Genomic DNA, 21,603 nt, shown 5'->3' on the forward strand with positions numbered 1-21,603 from the left:
AGGCAAACACCATGAACCTGGGTAGGCACAGCCTCTCACTATCTTAAGGTCCACTTGGTATGTTATATGCAGAGAGGACTAAAAGGGTCATGTGAACAGTATGGCCCTACTGGCTGAGAGTATAAGTGGATACATGTCTGAATATGGTCTGAAACAAAAGGACAAGTATTAGAGGCACTCCTAAAATGATATCTTTTATTTAGGAACTGGGTCAAGAAAGCATATAATTACATATCTACTATATTTACATGGTGCTCATTCATCAGAAAGCTCTCTTCTTAGAAAACACATGACAGTGCATAAAAACAAATTCTATTTCTTTCTCAACTCCAAAGTACATAAAACTAGACATAGGATATTTTCTAGTTAAAAAGCAGTTACATAATCTCATATAAGCTTTAATTTCTTCAACATTCATTTTCTGCTATAGTAAATTGACAAAGCCATTTTGTATTTCATGAACATTTGTTATATCTTATTCTTTGTTTTTCATTTAGATAAGTAGACTTTTATACCTGAGGTGCTATAGGAAATCCCAAAGCTCAGAAAATCACTAATGAGGATGAAAGGAATTAACCATTATGAAAGCTGAAGCATGAAGCTACTATGCAACATGGCTCAGTGTTCATGTAACAGGGTCATCAGTGTAGCAGCTGTTCAACAAGCTTTATTGGAACTGGAGTCATATCCTAAGTCTGAAACACCTACTCTTAATAAAGATGGTAACTTTATGCCTTGCAAAAAACAAAAATCTTGTCCTCAAGTATCATTTTATAAATGAATTAACACTTAGTCTTTCCTCAGACCTTTTCTCTTCTTTTTCAGTATCTTCATTAATATTTCAAGGGTTAGCTTATATAACAGTGTAAACTCTAGGCTAAATACGATATTTTATATATTGTGGACATTCAGCTAATATTTTTTTCAGTAAATAAGTGAAGGTTGAATGGAAAATATCATTGAATTTTTTTTCTTATTATTTTTTAAAGATCTTATTTACTTATTCATAAGAGACACACAGAGAGAGAGAGAGGCAGAGAGAGACACAGGCAGAGGGAGAAGCAGGCTCCATGTAGGGAGCCCAATGTGGGACTCGAACGTGGGTCTCCAGGATCACGCCCTGGGCTGAAGGCAATGCTAAACCTCTGAGTCCCCAGGGCTACCCAATCATTGAATTTAAAATGGGTTTAGAGACAATCTCTAAATTACCTGAATTATGCAGGATTAGCACATGGAGATATTTTCACTACTAAACTTAATATTATTCATTAAGGAAAGCTGGTATTAGAGAGCTATATAATTGATATAAGAATTATCTATAGCTTCTAAATATACCTAGAGCTCATGAGTTTTCCTGACATCTAACTTTTAAAATATAAATTCTATAACATTTAAAGCTGTAACACTTTTGATTAGCCTTTTAACTTCGGATCATTATTTGTTTCCCATAAGTAAAAGCCTATTAATATATACAATGAAATTTAGTACTATATAAATCATTTGTAGTATTCCTATAAGAAATCTGTAAGAGTGAAATAATGATTATGAAAATCAGCAGACCCAAGCAAATGCATCTTTCAGTAAAGTTTATAGGTCCAAAAAGGCATTCAACTTTAAAAATCCCACTGTATACAATCAAATGGAAAATGGTAACAGGATCAAAGCTAGTAATGTAATTGCTACCTAACTACAAACTCATTTACTAGCTATGCTGAAACCAGGAGGTTATCTCTTTTAACTTCAGGTATACAATGCTTATACACACCTTACTATGCAGAACTATCTTCAACATAATCATACCACTGAGGAAGAAGAAAACGAAAAGATATAAAAGTTCTCACAATTCCCAACAGATATTATTTCATTGATATTGGATTTCCATATACATTCAGGTAGAATATTAACATTCCTTGCTTCTCAGTTTTCCTGACAAATTGCACAAATTATTTTCAGTGGTATCCAGAGATATTGTACTGTTAATTGGCATCATTAACATTTTGAAATTATGAGTTTAAATATACTGGCTGAAGGCTTGATGGGACATTGATAGGTACTTGATATTTAAAGAGATATAATTGATCTCTTAAAAGGCTTTATCCTTACATTGCCTGCCACAAATTTGGAACCCATTTCTTTTAATTTGCAAACTTTATTTTTACATTGGAAACAAGCTATAATTTTATTAAATAGAAGATAATTTGAAATACAATGCTATCCATGACTGTCTCGTATCCTTTGGATTTCTTACAGATTCTTTTTTAGGGATAAGAATTATGTGGAAACCAGATGCTGCAATTGCCCTGATTTTTAAGTTCCAAATTTCTCATTTCCATTTTGGCAAAAGAGGCCAAAAAACATGAATAGCTTTTTTTTTTTTTTTAAGATTTATTTATTTATTTTACAGACACAGAGAGAGAGAAAGTGCACTCACACAAGAGCAGGGGGAAGGGTAAAGGGAGAGGAAGAGAGATAATCTTCAAGCAGACTCCCTGCTGAGTGGGGAGCCTACAGTAGGGCTCTATCCCATGACCCTGAGATCATGACCTGAGCTGAAATCAAGAGTCAGAAGCTTAACTGACTGGGCAACCCAAGCACCTCATGAAAAGGCTTTTTGATCTGTCTTTCCCCTATGTTAGTTCCTGCAAGACCAGTGGCTTCATTCTTTCTGCTACTGCAGATTCACACTTTGCCACCCTCATTTATTCTACCATCACTACCTTCAATTATCTTGTAGCCAATTCTTTTCAATCATTCTCTAGCCTTCGTGTTACAGCCATTGATCTATACCTAATAGACTATTTTTAACATGGATCAAGAGTCTTCCCCATATAATAACCACCACCACTGAATTTGTAACTGTTATGCTAAACACTTACTTAACATTTAACAAATGTGCTATGCTCAATGCTTTATTTAAATCCTATGAAGTAGTAGTTACTTTTTTCCTCATCTCACATAAGAGGAAATTGAGGCTCAGAGAGATTAAAGCATCTTACCTAATGTCTCATGGTTGGCAAATGGTCTGTGTAACAGTAAAGTTCAAGCTTTCACTCACTATACTATAGGGCTCCCTGTGTTATCACTGTAAACCTTTCATTGCATGGTCTTTGCATTTGGGATCTTCAACTTCAGATTTATTTATCATGCAGTCATGACTCTAGGTTTTCACTTGCATTGGAAGTCAATTGCTAGAAAATTAATCTGAAGAAAGTAAAGTGAGGACATAGGATACCTGGATGCATAAGAAATCTGGACTAGGGATCCCTGGGTGGCTCAGCGGTTTGGCGCCTGCCTTTGGCCCAGGGCGCGATCCTGGAGACCCGGGATCGAATCCCACGTCGGGCTCCCGGTGCATGGAGCCTGCTTCTCCCTCTGCCTCTCTCTCTCTCTCTCTCTGTGACTATCATAAATAAATAAAAAATTAAAAAAAAAAAAAAAGAAATCTGGACTATATTGTGCATAGGTTGGGTAATCATGGAAGGGTTGTAGCTGGGATTATGCACAATTGCACTTGTGGAAACTTCTAGCTAGAGATTAGGGGAGAGATGAGGAGGCCTGCACTAATGAATGTTGATAAACTTGGAAGAAAGACAGAATCAGAAAATATTTGGAAAGTGAAATTTCTAGGCCCTTGTGATTGACCAGATGGAGGGATGAGGGAGCTGTTGTTGGCTACACCTCCAATACTTGGGCCATGACCCTCTCTGCACTAGAAAGTGGCTTGCTCTCAATTCCACTCTCAGCCTTGACTGAGCCCTCCCCAGGGCTGCTCCTCTAAGCAACAGAACTCCTATTTTCCAGTTATGTAACATCTGGATCATAGAAATGGACAGAAAATGAAGTCTGAGGATGCTGGGTGTGACGAACAGGAAGCAGTTTTGCCTGTGTATTGGTATATATCTGAGCCACTGGCAGACTTGTTTCAAATAGGATTTAAATGGTTCCTTATATTTCCAAGTGAAGCTCCTCTTTGCACTGAAGCAGCATTAGAGCACCAGAGATGTTTCCCATATTTAGATGACTATCATGGTATACTTTTATAACTTAAAGTGTCTGTAACTAATTAATATATACACACATTAATCTTATATAATTAAAGTATGTGATCCACAAGACACCTATTTGCAAAAATAAAATAGGTATCATAACTCCTTACCTCCACTACTTCAGCAATAAAGCTCATTTTAAGATATCTTTTTTAGATTTACTTATGAAATCTTGGGATAAGCCATGCTTCATACCAGACAGGTTAGGCCAGGTTAGAAGGACTCTGGAGTCCCTTGATGCTCACCTAGGATAATACTCAACTAGGTCAAGACAATATCAAGAAACCAAATAAAAAGCAAAACAGGCTAAAAAAAATACATCAATATAGGAAAATCCCCCCAAATTATGTATATGAGTCCATTTGTCCAGATACAAATAAAAATTTCTGGAATGGTATACCACAAAAACTAGTTTTATTAGGATGAAGTATGTATTTTTGATAAAAAGTAGTTTGTTTGAAACATGGTTTTGATGAGAGACAGACTCATTTTTTTCACTTCATATATTTATACTTTGAAGAATGAGGGCAGCAGAAGGTGGCAATATAAAAAAAGGCAGATCAAGTCAAGCACTAGCACAGAGACTGTTACACAGTAGGCATTTTGTGAATAGCTGGCAAAGAAAGAATGAAAGTTAAAGTAGTAGTGATTAGGGCTTTTATGCAAGCAACACACAAACTGACTTGATGAGGTATTGATTGAAGTTGTGACTTTGACTCTGGTTCCTGACTTTGAATATCTTATTCTCAGGAACTGTAGACCTATATAATAAAAAAAATTATATCACACACAGAATTCCCTGGCTTTAAAAATATCTCTACGAGTTATAATTTAGACTGCATGAAGGAGACAATTGCTTTCACTTGGACTAGATCAGACTCTGGGACTGGGGGGTGAAGGAAGTCTATCTCCTTTAAAAAACTTTTGTAGACAATTGAAAACTCTACCTTCATCCCCCATCAAAGCTTCTGTAGCTCACGATGGAGGCAAGAAGACTGATATCCAAAGGTAAGAACTCAGGTATGCCCTTTCATCTGAAGCTGAAGTGGAATGGTCTTATCCTAAAAATACATGCCAAGCTCTCTTAAAACAGAACCATAATTGTTTCCATATCTGTCATGTAGGAGGATTTTAGAAATAAAACTTTGATGATCTTACTTTCCATTTCTAGAAAAGTAATAAAATCCAACACTCCTTGGGTGCTAACTATGTGCCAGGCACATTTCTAAACGGTTAATAGCTGTTTGAGGTGAGTTTTCCTGTTGTCCTCCTTTTGGAGGATTTGAGAGAGAGACAAAGTGATTTGCCCAAGATGCCACAGTTAGTCATGGTATGCTTTTATAGCTTAAAGTGTCTGTAACTAATTAATATATGTACACATGAATCTTATATAATTAAAAGTATGTGATCCACAAGACACCTATTTGCAAAAATAAAATAGGTATCATAACTCCTTACCTCCCTACTTCAGCAATAAAGCTCATTTTAAGATGTCTTAGAACTCTAACATCACCACCAACACAGACCACTGTTCCAATATGTTTCCTACATGCCATCTAAGAAATTAAAGCAAACTAAAAGTATGCCACATCCTATTAATCAGAAACAGGCAGAAGGAATATCAGGAAAAAACCCTGTAATTTTTGACAGAACATTGTAAGTAGTTATAGAACGGTCTGTTTAAACAAAGTGGTCTTTTTATGAACTTTGCATGAGAAATTTTAAATGTGTTTTGGTTGTTATTTTCCCAAGTCAATGACTAAAGGGCCTTTGTTCACTAGAATACTTCACATACTTCCTCCCTCTGTTGAAGGGGCATTTATTTCTCTTCAGATACCACAGGCCTACTGATATATGTGTATTAAGTTTCATTTTTTTGTTATGTTCTACCATTGTGAAATAGCATAGGAAATAGACCTACCAGTAACCATGTCTGTGCATAACTATAAGCTATTGTCATGTAATATGAAAATATTCTATTCTCACTGATCTATAAAGTAAGATAAAACCACCATTTGAAGATAAAACTTAGTAAGTGAATACATTGGTGTTACTAAGTTTATGACTTGTCTTTTAACATTTGGGTTGCAAATAAATTCGGAAGCTAATATAGGGAGTATAATGGTTAAAAGCATGATATTTAGAGTTGGACATGTCTGTGAATTCTAATTATTTGCTCTTTGATCAAAGGCAAATTATTTAACTTCTCAAAATGCCTACATTCTAGGTTACTGTGAAAAATAAATGAGATAATAATACACATAAAGGCCATAATCCAGTTCCAGGTATATAGTAAGTGCTCAATATAGGTCAGTGATTATAATGATTTACTACCAACTCCAAGTAAACAAAGTAGTACAAAATACTGTGTTTCTTGGGGCAACTGGGTGGCCCAGTCAGTTGAGCATCCAACTCTTTATTTTGGCTCAGGTCATGATCTCAGGGTCGTGAGATTGAGCTGAGCCCCATATCAGGCTCCATGCTCATTGTGGAGTCAGCTTGAGATCCTTTCTCTCCGCCCCTTCATCTGCTAACACTCTTTTATCTCTAAAATAAATAAATAAATCTTTTTTTAAATAAATTTTTAAAAATAAAATAAGATACTGTGTTTCTTTGATTAATGACCCATAATTTTCCTTTTTTTTTTTGGTTTCTAATATTGGAATACATTTCTAAAATTAGTACATATATTCTCCTCTTTGCCTGTCTCCCCAAGTTTTATTGGGGAGTATTATTAAGGTATTATTAAAATAATAGTGTATCTTAGGAGTAGGTGTTAGAGTCAAGACACATGGAAATCATACTACTGCTGCATGTTTGGTTCAGTGGTGGAAAACAAAGGGGAATTAACCAAGAGATAAGGAGCAACCAGCATGCTGGTTATGTTGAAGATTAAGTTCCCAAAGTGGCTCTTTATCTTTTTACATCTCCTCTAATAGTGCTAATTCTGTCCCTTGTACCTATCCTTATTCAGTTCTTCAGCAAGCATCTGTTTTATGACCAGCATAGTGCAGATGTTAGAGATTCTGGGAAGAATGAGATGCTGTTCCTGACCTACAGGATCTCAAAGTCTAGTAGGGGTAACAAATACATGAAAACATTCTTATAGCATAGCTGTTGTCTGTAGCAATAGATGAGGATCCAAGAAATGAAAATAATATAAAGGAAGAATTATCTGCTTAAGGAATTCTTATTGCATGTTTGAATGTAACTAAAGTGCCTAGCCACAGGTCGACGACAAATGTATGATTTTGGCAGGCATGTGATCCTCTCAGTCTTCAAGACACCAAAGGTCTCTCTCACTCAAATATGGTGATGTTATTAATTCCTTACATGAAAGGGGTACTGCTCTCAGTCACAATGAATAAAAATGAAAAATGAGTGCAGAGCTATTTTTGAAAGTGATGAGAATTTATTGTAGTTCATTTAATTATTTGTAGATCTCCACTTTTAAATTATCACTGCTTTGGTGTTAATTATTCTTGAATGTATAAATTATATTCAAAATGCTTACAATTGATTAAGCAAGAGCAGATTTGAATACACAGAACAAAAAGAATTATTTAAGTACAGAAGTAGATTCTTCTCCATGAACTTGCATTCTGTCTTTATTTTATTTTAGTCTGAAATATGCATTTTTGTCATTACCAGTACTTCTGTAGGATAAGATTGAGGTCACAAGCATTTGCTGAAAAACTTGCAAGCAAAAATAATGGTGAGATTAGGAAAGAAATAAGGTAAACCAAAGAGATGGCTATAAAAGTGACCTTAAAAAGTCTTCAGTCTGTTGGCAATATTTGATATTTGCATGGAGAAGCAATGGGGCTTTACAAAGTTATTTGTATAAACTAAGACTAAAAAGGTATAACTATAACTATATATATATATTATTTATTTATAAACTGGTAAAAATGAAAAGTTTAGATAGTTTGGTGCTTCTCTACTTTTCATATTTATATATGTTGTTCTATAATTTCAAATCTGATCTTGCTCAATTGTAAGCATCTTGAAACTATGCTCAGAGGCATAGAAACTCATCCTCAAGATTAAAGATTTGTTTCTATCTGGGTGGAGTTAGTTACCTTGGTAACAGCCACTATCACCAAATTGAGTGTTAACAATGGAAAAATTTAAAAATACAGATGCCAAAGTAGGACAGTGTAGGGAAAGAATATTTTGAGTTCTTTCGCCCCTCACCGCCATCTATTTTACACTGCAAGATTTATAGTAGTTCTAGCAATTTTGGGGTCCTTAACATATATACATGTAGAGTATTTCTTATTGAAATAGTCACCTTAAAAATATGAAATGTAAAAAAACCTAAAATGGTAAATTATTAAAAAGAAAAAGACATTTATTCTGAAAAACACATAGGGCCACATATAATTGTGATTCTCCCTCTCGCTCCTTGTGAATTTGTAGCCAAAACCAGGACAATTCTGGCATTTGGTCTGGAATCATTTTGAAGGGTAAGGCTGATTCTGTGATACCAAGCACAGACAATTTGGCATTTGGCTCCAAAAATATGCTCAAGATTTGTTACTTCTTTCCTCAGCAACAGGCTTCCAGCCAAATAATTTTTAACCAAATTCCAGAGCCCAATTTTGCTTCAGCTACTGAGATCCTATTTCAAGTAACTATCAAGATGGGGAGGAGAGAAATACTGACACTAGTAAGATCCTAGGACAAACTAAATCCATACTCTTTCTGTTTCTGCATTAAAAATAAAAAGACAGAAGAATATGTGATATTTACAAAACACTTAATTTTTTTGTTCTACCTTAAAGTCCAAGTGGGTATTCTTTTTGTTAACCTAGGCTTGGTAGAAGACAGGGCATGAACATTTTAAGGAAAATATTATTTAAAGTGAATTACTTAAAATCAAAATCTTAGACTACCTTAAGGATTTGTTTTGTTTTGTTTACAGAAAGTTAAGGGTGGTTGAACTTTACTTCTAAAAGACACAAGGCAAATAAATAAATAAATAAATAAATAAATAACACAAGACAAGTGATTAAAAGACACTTTGTAATACTTTGTACATTTAATTTTTATCCTTTAATACTGTGTAAAAATTCTGGGTTTTTTTCTTTTTAAATGACAGTAAAATTAAACAGTTTCCTATTAATAGCTATGAAGTACCTTCTACCTCACAGTACAGCATTGTAGCTGAATTTCTTTAGCTTTTTTTTTTCTTCAAACATCAAATAACTGTTCTACATTATAACTATGTCTTAGGCTAGAAGTTTAAATTAGGATCTAGTATCATCTTTGATTTAGTCTTTAACATTTTTTTATTTTTTAAAGATTTTATTTATTTATTTATTTATGAGAGACAGAGAGAGAGAGAGAGAGGCAGAGACATAGGCAGAGAGAGAAGCAGGCTCCCTGCAGAGGGCACCATGGGGGACTCGATCCCAGGAACCCGGGATCACAACCCAAGCCAAAAGCAGACATTCAACCACTGAGCTACCCAGGTGCTCCTAATCTTTAAAATCTTAAATAAATACTGCCTGATGTTCAAAAGATGCAGTGTTTACTGACCCAAAACAGTAGTATTAAATTTTCATTGAATAATGCATATTTTTCCCTTAAGATGTTTGCTTGAGGATCATATCTCATAACTCAACTCTGAATCCATAAATTCCTATATAGGTATACAATACAGAGTCTACTAGACTTTCTGTGTGCTATGTTCTTTGTTTCTTTCTTTTTTTTTTTTTTAAGATTTTATTTACTTATTTGAGAGAGAGAGAGAGAGCAGGAGCAGGAGCAGGAGTAGTGGTAGATATGGGCCTGATCTCAGGACCCTGAGATTTTGACCAGATCAAAAGGCAGGCAATTAACCAACTGAGCCACCCAGGTGCCCTTTCTGGCTCCTTTTTCATAGCATTAACTTAAATTTTAAATTATAACTCTGTTTTCACAAGTCACTGAGTAATACTTATATTACCATAAAATGAAAAGGGATATTTACATAGATGAAAGGACTGTGCTTTAAAAGAAACAATGAATTTCAAATTCCTATTTTGGTAATAAAACTCTTATGATCTTTTCTAAATTCTTTTAGTATTATACCCATTTAGTTTTATGATCTTTTAATTGTATTTTCTATTGTTGCTGTAACAAATCACAAAAAAATGGCTAAAACAATAGAAATGCATTATCTTATAATTCTGGAGATAAGAAGGCCAAAATGGGTCTCACAAGGTTAATGTGAAGACGTCGGTAGGGATGCATTTCTTTCTAAAGGTCTAGAGTAAAGACTATTTCCTTGCTGCTCCAGCTTCCTGAGTCTCACATATTCCTTTGCGTATGCCCCTTTGGGCTTATGGCTCTCTTTGGAAAGCCAGCAATGACATGTCTAGTCTTTCTCAAGTGGCATGACTATAAAGCTCCCTCCTGCCTCTTTCATTTATAAGGAGCCTTGTGATTACTTTGGCCCCACTTAAATGATCCTAGGTAATCTCTCCATCTCCAGGTAACTGATTAACAAACTTAATTCTAAATGCAACCTTATTTCCCTTTTCCATAAAATAACATATTTTCAGTTTCCAGAGACTAGGACTTGGACATCTTTAGGGGTTAAAGATGGGGAAAGAGGAAGCATTATTCTGTCCACTGTATTAATATAATATTCCTAAAAGAAAAGCAAAATCTGTTTGTTTGTTTGTTGTTTAGTATTGTCTTCTATTTCACTCAGAAATTTAGCTGGAAATTAAGACGAACAAATATTAAATAGTAAAATGTACCAGTACTAGTATAGTAGTAAACATCCAAATATCCAAACATCCTAATCCTAATATTTCAATTATATTAAATAATGGTGACATTTGTACTGCATCTGGCATTGACTTACTATAGTTTCTACCCATCAATTGCTGACTTAGGGCTATCTTAATTCTAGATCTCTCCCACAATCATAGAAGAGTCCAGTATGACACATACAAAAAAGTCATCTCATCATTTCTCTATATTACCTTTCAATAGGCTCCATGTTTTGAACTATTAGACCATATTAGCTCTAAAAATCACTGAGCCATCTTATTTTGGAATTCTTTAGGCAATTATAATTTGTTTTTATTTTTATTTTTATTTTTTTTTTAATTTTTATTTATTTATGATAGTCACACACACAGAGAGAGAGAGAGGCAGAGACATAGGCAGAGGGAGAAGCAGGCTCCATGCACCGGGAGCCCGACGTGGGATTCGATCCCGGGTCTCCAGGATCGCGCCCTGGGCCAAAGGCAGGCGCCAAACCGCTGCGCCACCCTATAATTTGTTTTTAATTAGTATATAGTATAAATTTATGTTTATATGATATCTCCAAGTGACCAATATTTTATATAAAGTGGCCAGGGATTTATTTATTCCCCAGTAACAAAAGAGTTCCAGGATTTCACCAAAGGCTAACCTTTGGAGATAAAAATTTGCCTATTTTTCTTACATCCTGGTACAACAAACACACCTGTCACCAGGTTCTGCTAATTATTATTTTTCCAGTTCCAAATCATCCCCCTCCCCAAAAATCACCTGTGACCGCACCAATTCCCTCACTTGTTTACCAGTTTATCAAATTATCAAATTACCCCCATTAACGGTACCTCCATTTATGCTGTCCTGCTTTCTTGATACAGGATAATAGATGAAGTGCTGAGACTAAAGAGAGGAAGAGGGCATTACTCTTATCTGCCTAGAAAGAAAACAACAAGCAAACTGTCCCCTATTTAAGGGAAGGTGGCTTCACCCCAATACACTTTCACAGTATTTCAAAATTGCAATGGATTCTTTTCAGTTATTTTATTTGCATCCATTACCGAAAGGTCAACATTTTGATTGAGGCAATGGGAGCCAAAGAAATTTTTACTGAAATGGCATTTGTGCTTGAGAACTGACTGCTGTTTCAACTATACGTCAGTGATAATTCTTCCTTGTATTCATTTAGGGAAGTTTGATGCTGAAACACATAAGAGCTGTCTTTCTTCTGAGCTAGGACTGCATTTACAGGTGGATAAACTCTAGATTTTTCTCAGATCTGATGGGATTTTCTTCTTTGCACCACTACATAGTAGCCATGCAGACTGCATGTTTAAGCATGCTTTTAAAAAGTTGTCAGAAAGGATTATTTGGATTGATCATAGATTTCTAAGTTTGCAAAAATCAAACAGTAAAAAAATATATAACAATAGTAGCAGTAATTAGAGACACTTTCCAATGAGCAAAACATGAATCTATATATAGACATGTACAATAATCACAAAGCATACTGCCAGCAAAGAATTAAACCAATTCTCTCCCTTCCCCCCATCCAGGGAATTTGTTTTATGCTTTACAATTTTTTTCCTAACATTTAAACCTGTTCACGCATTTTAAACATATAAGGGCTTATTTGTCTCATTGATGAGACAAGTATGGATGTGCAGAATTTTCTGATACAAGTGTTTATAGAGTTCATTCACACTCAAAGGGAAAGAATGAGTGGAAAAACAAAACAGACTAAAGAAAACTAATGACTTGTTTGCTCCTTCTCCTTTCATATTTAACCTGTTAAATCTTGATTGTATACCCTAAGTAGCTTTGGTTCAAGATGACCCTTTTCCCATTTCTGCATTATTAATCATCAAAATGGCCTTATTGCCCTCAGTTCTGCTGCCCACAAGACAGACCTCAATATTGGTGAGCAGGTGCCATTCTAAAATACAAATCTTAATATCCTTCAGGAGCTTCTCTTACTCTGTAAGATAAAGTCAACTCTCTCTAGCATGAGATCTTGTCCCACGTAACTTTTTATCTCAATTCCTTCGTCTCTCTCACACACATTCTCTTTCTGACTCTCAAGAGTCAGGAAAGGCACAATGCATCATGACTTTCCTGGAACTTAATATATGCTCTTTGCTGTCATGCTTTAGCACTTGTTAATCCATTTGTCCAGCATGCATTTGCTCACCTGTACACAGCAAAACCTACAGATCAGATCAAAAGGAACAGCAAAAGTGCCACTTTCACAGTCCTTTGCCAATTTCTCAGCTTCTAGCCAGTGCTGAATGCACTTCCTCGCGGGCTTTGATTGATTTTGTGCCAGCATCTTGCCTTAAAAATGCTGTGCCTTTTTTATTTCTGCCTAGAGGTCTCTCCAAGGCCAAACATAAGATGGGATTCCTGTAGAATTGCAGGGAGTTCATATCCTAGCAACAGATTTCAATCAATCGGAGATAGGAGCTCATGCGTTTCTTCCCCTGTCCTTTATGAAGATAATTCAGGGAAATTGTCCATATGATTCTTGAGATAACAGAGAATTTAAGGCTCTATTGCCCTCAATAACATAGTTTTATATTGACTTTGTCTCCTTACATGTCACACTCTCTCTTCTTTGTTGGGATTTCCACCCAAATCAACTACCTTCATCCTCCATGATATTTCGGATTCAGCTTTCAGATTCCAAAAAAGCTAAGACAAGGACCCGTTCCTATTTAAACACATCCTGCCTCTGTGTTCCCAGGTCCCTGAACCTATATGTCTATTATAAAACTTAGGAATAGGGGCACCTGGGTGGTACAGTTGGTTCAACCATCTGACTCTTGGTTTTGGCTCAGGTTGTGACCTCAGGGTCGTGAGATCAAGGCCCGCATCAGGCTCTGTGCTCAGCACAGAGTCTGCTTAAGACTCTCTCTGACCTTCCCCTGCCATGCTTCTCTCTTTCTCTCTCAAATAAATACATCTTTAAAAAATAAAATTCAGCAATATAAAATTTCCTTAAGCCTGAGATTTCTATTGTTCATTTTTTAATCACTGATATGAATACAGTCTCTGACAAAGTCCAGATGTCCAGTAAATATTTGATGATTAAATAAATGAACTCATAATTCTCATTTATGAACTTTTTGTTAAACTGTGAGCTTTAGGGAACAGACTTGTCAAACACGCTAGTAAGCATTACAACATCAGGTACTGAATGGAAGCTCAAAAATATTTGTGGACTGAAAGAAGATGAAGGCAGCTGAGCCCCAAAATAACAGACACAGCCAAAGTCTGGAAAAAAGTACTATTTCCCCAATGTACTTGAATTAGGTTGCGAGGAAGGAAGAAAAACAGGATGGGCATCTTTGCTCAGTCTTCACACCTAAACATATTAATCTGGGGAGGCAGGGAATGTAAAATCTGAAGGTTAAAGAGACTAGAAGCAAGTGTCACTTTCTTTCCCTCTCCCAGATGGTCAGCCTTGCTGCAAAGCAGTCCCCAGACAACCCTGCCTGGGCAAGGTGCCAGCACTTTGCAATTTACATTTTTATTCATCAGGACCCAGAGCTGTCAATATCTAGTGCTTCCCAAGTTTTCATCTTTGTCTTTTAAAATTTTAGGAAAACATTACAGGAGAGCACAGATAGTGACGTTTTGCTGGATAATGCATAGTTCCCTGGCCCTTAGACCCTCTGATTGCTGGAGCCAGCCTTAATACTTATTAATCATGGTCTCCCTATAATCCACTGATGAATGGTTTCAAATTTATAGTTATCAACCCAGAATCTGCTGACCATTTTCTTTTTTTTTTCTTTTTTTTTTTTAATTTTTATTTATTTATGAGAGTCACAGAGAGAGAGAGAGAGGCAGAGACATAGGCAGAGGGAGAAGCAGGCTCCATGCACCGAGAGCCCGATGTGGGATTCGATCCCGGGTCTCCAGGATCGCACCCTGGGCCAAAAGCAGGCGCTAAACCGCTGCGCCACCCAGGGATCCTGCTGACCATTTTCTTTATCAGCATTCTGTAGGTTTAAAAATAAATTTTATATTTTTGGATTGAACATGAAATATAATAAAATCATTTACTTGATGGCAAAATTCATGCACATTCTTACAACTATATTCACAATAGCCTTAAGCTAATAATGTTTATTCCAATAGAAGTGTAGATTCCAGTATGGTGGTCAGGGGTGCACCAAAATATGCCTTATCAAGATTTGAAGACAACAATCTGTAATACTGGTGTAAGAATGTGAAATTATATGAAAAGTGTCCTTAGAAATAGCTAGCAGACAGCACTGCAGTATTTTTGTAATCATACTACTTCTAAAGTGACCTGAAATAGTTTACATAATATTTAAAAAGTAGTTAATCAGTTAACTCTAAAAATATTTATTTATTTTTTTAGATTTTACTTATTTATTCATGAGAGACACAGAAAGAGAGAGAAGCAGAGACATAGGCAGATGGAGAAGCAGGCTGGGAGGGAGCCCGATGCGGGACTCGATCCCAGGACTCGATCCCGGAACTCCAGGATCACGCCCTGAGCTGGAAGGCAGACACTCAACCACTGAGCCACCCAGGCATCCCTCTAAAAATATTTATTATGAATATATATTCTATGTTTCTTATGAGAAAAATACTTTTTCCCAGTTGTATGCTTTTCAGTTAGGGAAACAATTTGCTTACTTGAAACATTGATGGATATAAATGGTGATAGTAAAAATTTATTACTAAGGTAAAAGATTGACCCATACTTAAGCATATGTTTAGGGGAAAAAAAGGAGTCAATTTTTTATATAGTATTCTTGGGATAAGTAGAATTTCTTTGTTTTGCTAGCCTAGGATTGCAACAGAGTTTGGAAACAATGGGACTGACTGGGTTCCTTTGTCAAATCAGGTACACCAAGGAGGCTGGGAAATTACATATATATGTATTTCTTAGCCCATGGCTGAATTAGTAAGTTGCAAGCATCTCTACTTTGTTCAAAAGTTGGTGTTAGGCCTGATTAGCTCGAATACTCAAATTTTCATTTGCTCTTTAAAAAGAGCTCCACACTTAGTCATTATTCACACCCACTTACTTTCTCCCTCTCTCTCTCTCCCCCTTCACACTCAAATTATTAACTTTTTTATCCATTCCCACATTTGAAATCTGGGTCAGACCTGCAGTGATCTCTCACCTCTACTTGTGCTTAAACTTCTTAATTGGAATTCCTATGTCTAATCTCTTCTCCTAATCCTATGTATATTTTCAGTTTTTGTTCTAAAATTGCAATGTGCTTTCACCTCACCCCCATTGAAAAACTGCCAATGTGTTCATATCACTATCAGTGGAGTTCAAATGCACATGACTCACTATATGGCCCGACCTACCTCCCAGCTTCACCTCTGGGTGGTTCCCTCTCAGGGTTTTAGCATGGTGTCAAGGATATAAAGGTGAATGCAATAGTTATTTCTCTCACTGAGCTGAGAGTCTAACTGGAGGAGACAGAAAAGCAGTCGAGCAACTTGGCAGTGCAGTAACAGCAGTGTGCACAGGTGCCACAGGAGCAAAGAGGAAGGATATATAATAAGCCGGGCTAGGAAGAGGAGACAGTTAGGGAGACTTGCTGGAGGATGTGATGTCTGCAGGAAGTCTTGAAGTAGAGAGAAGAGTTGCCTAAGAGAAGGAAAAAGAAGGCAAAGGAGAGAGTGGCACAAGGGCACCAAGGCAAAAAAAAAAAAAAAAAAAAAGCCTAGTTAGAAGTGACTTAGTGGTGGCTCAGTAGGTTAAGCATCTGCCTTCAGCTCAGGTCATGATCCCAGCACCATGGAATCAAAGTTTCTCCATTTGTACACTTACGATCCTGCTTTGAATCCTGCTTCTCAGTGCCAAGTATTTGTACTCACCAAGGCTGGGTCTATGCCACATTCCTGTGAAAAGAGAAACCTGTTTCTAAATAGCCATTCAGAATGTTTGTCTATACTCTCATGGCTCTCCCTTCCTACGTCATAGATGCCTATCGGTGGTCCTGTGTGCACATCTGTATGTGTGATGGAATGTCCATGGTTTTCACCCCAGAGGAAGATGTTCCAGGGATCTCCATCCATGTGCTTTGTTACCTTTCGGTAAGCCCTCAGCATAGACCTCTGGTGCCACTGGGTTTTCTGACCTATGCTATATACCTTGGACACTGATTCTTTTGGTTGTTATTATGAAATATACATCCTTAACCCAACCTGAACACAGAAATAACAGATGTTAAAGATGACAAAAATTCTAAAGAGTTTTCAGGAAACATTTTGAATGTATAGAACAGTTTGTGGTGAATACCTCAGAACCAATGACAAAAACTTCACATCTTTTCTATAACGTGGGCCTTAAAAAATACTATTTTTTTAAGCTTATAATTTTGTAAAAGTACATCAATTAGTAATATGTAAACCATTTTCAAAAGCCTTTCTAAATCTATTGCATAAACTAAAGAAAATACTGTTTTAAAATTATCAGCATAAGGCATTGTTAGCAGAATTTTCTTTTTTTAAAGAAACTATCCTTTAAGTATTTAACTGCCAGTTAGAATATGTAAATAAGTACTCCAAAATCTTGAGGTTTCAGATGAATCTGTTATTGCCTTCAAATTGTTATTCCTACCCTTAAACTCTCTCTTCAAAGCATTTTATGCATTGTCAACAGATTATTTAAAGCCTTTAATTTTATCATGTATTTCTTTCATTGAAAGTTTCCAAGAATCTGATTAGGGACGCCTGGGTGGCTCAGTGGTTGGGTATCTGCCTTTAGCTCAGGTCATGGCCCCAGGGTCCTGGGATTGAGTCCCACACTGGGCTCCCCGCCGGGGGCCTGCTTCTCCCTCTGTCTGTGTCTCTGCCTCTCTCTGTGTCTCCCATGAATAAATAAATAAAATCTTTAAAAAACAAACAAACAAAAAAGAATCTGATTAAACCTCACTATCGTATGACTAGTTTTCAGACAACCTACCCTTTACTATAACTACTCTTCTCCAGGCAGCCCAAGTGGCTCAGCGGTTTAGTGCCACCTTCAGCCTAGGGCCTGATCCTGGAGACCCAGGATCGAGTCCCATGTCGGGCTCCCTGCATGGAGCCTGCTTCTCCCTCTGCCTGTCTCTGCCTCTGTCTCTCACAAATAAATTTTTAAAAAAATTAATATCTTAAAAAAAAAGAAAAACTATTCTCCAAAGTTATTGCCTATAAACACTCATAAAATATTTATTTATTAACACATTGATTCAATTTATCATTATTTATTAAGTAAATTAAATGTTACAATTGTTTATTAATTGCTTAATTATTCATTCACCTCCATTTGTGAATTAGATTTAAAACCTTAAAGGCAGTTGAATAGAGGTCCAATAAGTAATTGATGAATTGAATTATACTTCTTTATATAGAGAGCCTCACATATAGGGCCTCACATATATCAGTTAATTGATCAACTGGTTGTAGTTTGTAACAAGACTTGCATAAATAAAATAGGAAAAGTGAGAAATGTTTCACGAACCTGTAAAAATGCAACTGGAATTAGAGCCTGTCTAGACCCATAGCTTCACATCAGGTATCGCTCTTTCACACAGGGAAAGAGCATCCCTACGCCTGGCTAACAAAAGCTGTGGTCACAAAAGAGGTATGTATCTCAGTACCATTCAACATTATCCATAGAAAAAACAAATTATGTATCCCAGTGAATGTAAAATCCTGATTGTAAATGACATTTCATCCTAAACAAGAGACCATCTTATATTCTTAGCAATACAACTTTGTATTAAGACAATAGTGCAGTGTTACATCTAATGGCCTTGGTCAACTTTTCTTTATACTTATATACTGGCCCTAGATATTTTTATAATTATTTATACCTGTTCCTAAACAAGAACATAAAGGAAAACATTTCCTAATATTTACTTTATAAACATATTTTCAAAGCAAATATAGCCAAATACCTGACTTCCCTATTTTTCTTTCAGATACATTTTTTTTTTTTTAAAGCCAGTAACCATTTAGGACTAGTCTACCCAAGTAGCAGAGATGTCACTTGGTTCCTTTCTCAATCTCAGAGGGGAGTATTTCATTAGGAATTCATCTTTAAAAATGATGTGGAAGGTGTTACTTTTAATTTTCTTGTCTTTAAATATGGCGAAATCACTTAAGTGCTGTGAGAATGAGTATAATCTAGCAAAGAAAAAAAAACTTTAGATCTGAGAACAGATGGTTAAAGATCATGACAATAAAGAACATACCCAAGGTTAATGACCTACATGCTGAACTTATTTTAATTTTAAAAGCCATTACCAACTGAAAATATCCTGCTTTAGCTGAACCAACACTTACAAGAATTTTATTTTTCAAATTTCCTTATACATCTTTAGAAAAGAACTCTTGCTGCTGGTATCTCTGGAACAATACTGAGATATCATGTGGTTACTTCTTGGTGAATAAAAGCATCCATATGGAATTAGTTGTTTCTGCATGCATAGACAAACATATTGTGTCATACTAATGACTTATGTACAAATTTCTCCAGAATTATTTTATTCCCTAGAATCCCAATTTTTTTTTTTTTTTTAAGAATCCCAATCTTAATTCTAATTGCCCTTGGACTAACTGCCCACTTCCATCAGTGGTTTAATTATTACCTGCTAATCAAAGGGTACATTAAGATCCCATTATTATGATATTGGAGGGATCAGGTAAGACAAAAATTGTTTATTCCAGTTATCAACAGAAGTAACGTTAAGAAAGATTTTAAGAATGAGAATGGCAGTTCCAGGTTCCAGTTATTCGATATATCTTACCAGGGAATAGTAAAGACAAACAGATTGGATTTGTGATGAATTTTCAAGGTCAAACTTCCATTCTCCCATTTAAAATTTTTTAGACAGATAACTTGAGAAAATACACATTTCTTCCTAATTTTTACATATACATTTTTGATGGATCAAAGAAAGCTATGGCTTCTCCCACATTCCCCCATGACAAAATGGCAGAAACTAAATTCAAAGGAAACTTGTAGTTCACTTGTAGTCAATAATTATCAGCTAAAGGCATGAATGGATAGGTGAATAAAAAGAGTGAAATACAGGCACTAGAGGAACATGAGACCACAATGCTCAGATTGAGATATTAAGATAGGGAGAATGTGAAAGTTACTTATTGAAGAAAATTTTTGTACACTTGATAATATATAATATTTCTATTAGGGGCAGAGAAACCCTGACAGAGAAACATTTATTTTGGATGCCCTGGCTATATATCATCTTCCAGATAAAGGAAGGAGGATGATTTTATATATAGATAGATACTGTGTTTATATATATATTTATATATTTATATACATATATATGCATATATGTTGTATATATCTATATATAGTATATATATATATCTCAATTGCTTAGAAATATGAAACAAACGAACAAAAAATATGAAATACATCAAGGAAAGGACCATCAATAGCAGAGAGACTCTTCAATGCTTTTAAAACATAGAAGTCTTAGTAATAAGAAGACTAGCCCTTTGGATAGCACCCATGCCACTATCTTCTAGTTTTGTGACCTTCAGCAAATCAGCTAATTACTCTGGGTCTAAATATGCATGTGAAGAGAAGGGCCTATGATGATCCATTCCAATGCTAAGACTGGAAATTCTAGGGCAGCCCTGGTGGCGCAGAGGTTTGGCGCCGCCTGCAGCCTGGGTTGTGATCCTGGAGACCCGGGATCGAGTCCCACATCGGGCTCCCTGCGTGGAGCCTGCTTCTCCCTCTCCCTGTGTCTCTGCCTCTCTCCCTCTGTGTCTATGAATAAATAAATAAAGTCTTTAAAAAAAAAAAAAAAGACTGGAAATTCTATAGACAAGTACATCTGAAATTTCCCTGGCATTCTGGAATCTTCTCAAGGGTATTAGGAATTTTATATGTGTTTATAAAATATCTATGGTAATATTTCCTAAACATAAAACTTCCACATGTATGAAGTGATGTCTCTACTAAAATTTCTCTTAAATTATTACTTCCCAAGGTCGTGTAAGCTGAACAAATCTTAGAAATTCACTTAGGATTGATCAATCTACTTGACTATAAAATTTAAGCATCCCATCATTTTCTTTTAAGATAACAATCTATTTTAATTAAAATATATGAACAGTTTAGTCTTTTCATTATATATACATAAATTCACCTTAAAGGAACTAGTTTTTAGAGATATGGAATGGGACTATCAACCAATACTTACCAAGAAATATTTGCTCTTCTACATTAGTATAGGCAGAGAATGTGGCAGTCTAGCAACAGAAAAGAGATTAGTCCCATAAATTATATTATATAGGTTCGTAGTATGGGGTGGCAGAGTTTATTGCTAATAACAAAACATGCTGATCTTAAAGAGCAAGAACATTGAATTTTCTGGTTTTCTTCTTCTGTTTCCACTATGACACAAATTTCATGTAAGTATGCCAATCAACTGCATCCAGAAAGTGAAGTAAAATGCCAAATTATTCTTTTGGCAGGATTCCAGAGATTCTCAAGTTTTTTTTTCTTTCCTTTCCTTAAAATTGTACTATATGAACTAGGTATATTTTGCATGTCCATGAAAAATAAATTGGATTTTTCTTGAAATTAGCCCCCTTCAGAAACGAAATGTTTTTGGACATGATTCACTTAAGTTCATTTGTTCATTTTATTGTTTTTAATCTTGTTCATAAATTTGTCCTCTATAAAGAGCTTTAAAATTTCACCATGTTCTGAGATTACTATAAAAATGTATCCAATATATTTATTGAAAGACAGTGGTCAGGAATCCCTGGG

General features: G+C 35.6%; 1 protein-coding gene across 17 annotated transcripts in view; it reads right to left on the reverse strand.

Annotated features, from left to right (window-relative positions):
* SNCA (synuclein alpha) overlaps positions 1-21,603 on the reverse strand; it is a 163,514-nt gene that overhangs the window by 54,420 nt on the left and 87,491 nt on the right. For 7 of the 17 annotated variants that reach the window (XM_049104944.1, XM_049104940.1, XM_049104942.1 and 4 more), the window contains 2 exons: positions 21,032-21,080; positions 11,651-11,705 (listed from right to left, as the gene is read on the reverse strand). The exons of 6 other annotated variants lie outside the window; for them this stretch is intronic. In XM_049104944.1, the coding sequence (XP_048960901.1) occupies positions 11,651-11,705; positions 21,032-21,080 (104 nt within the window). Of the gene's footprint in view, positions 1-168; positions 4,808-11,650; positions 11,706-19,208; positions 19,268-21,031; positions 21,081-21,603 lie in introns of those variants that run through there. 4 more of the 17 variants (XM_025424791.3, XM_035709593.2, XM_025424809.3 and 1 more) reach the window with 4 other exon arrangements.

This window comes from Canis lupus, chromosome 32, assembly GCF_003254725.2.
Source record: "Canis lupus dingo isolate Sandy chromosome 32, ASM325472v2, whole genome shotgun sequence".
Taxonomy (NCBI): Eukaryota; Metazoa; Chordata; class Mammalia; order Carnivora; family Canidae; genus Canis; species Canis lupus.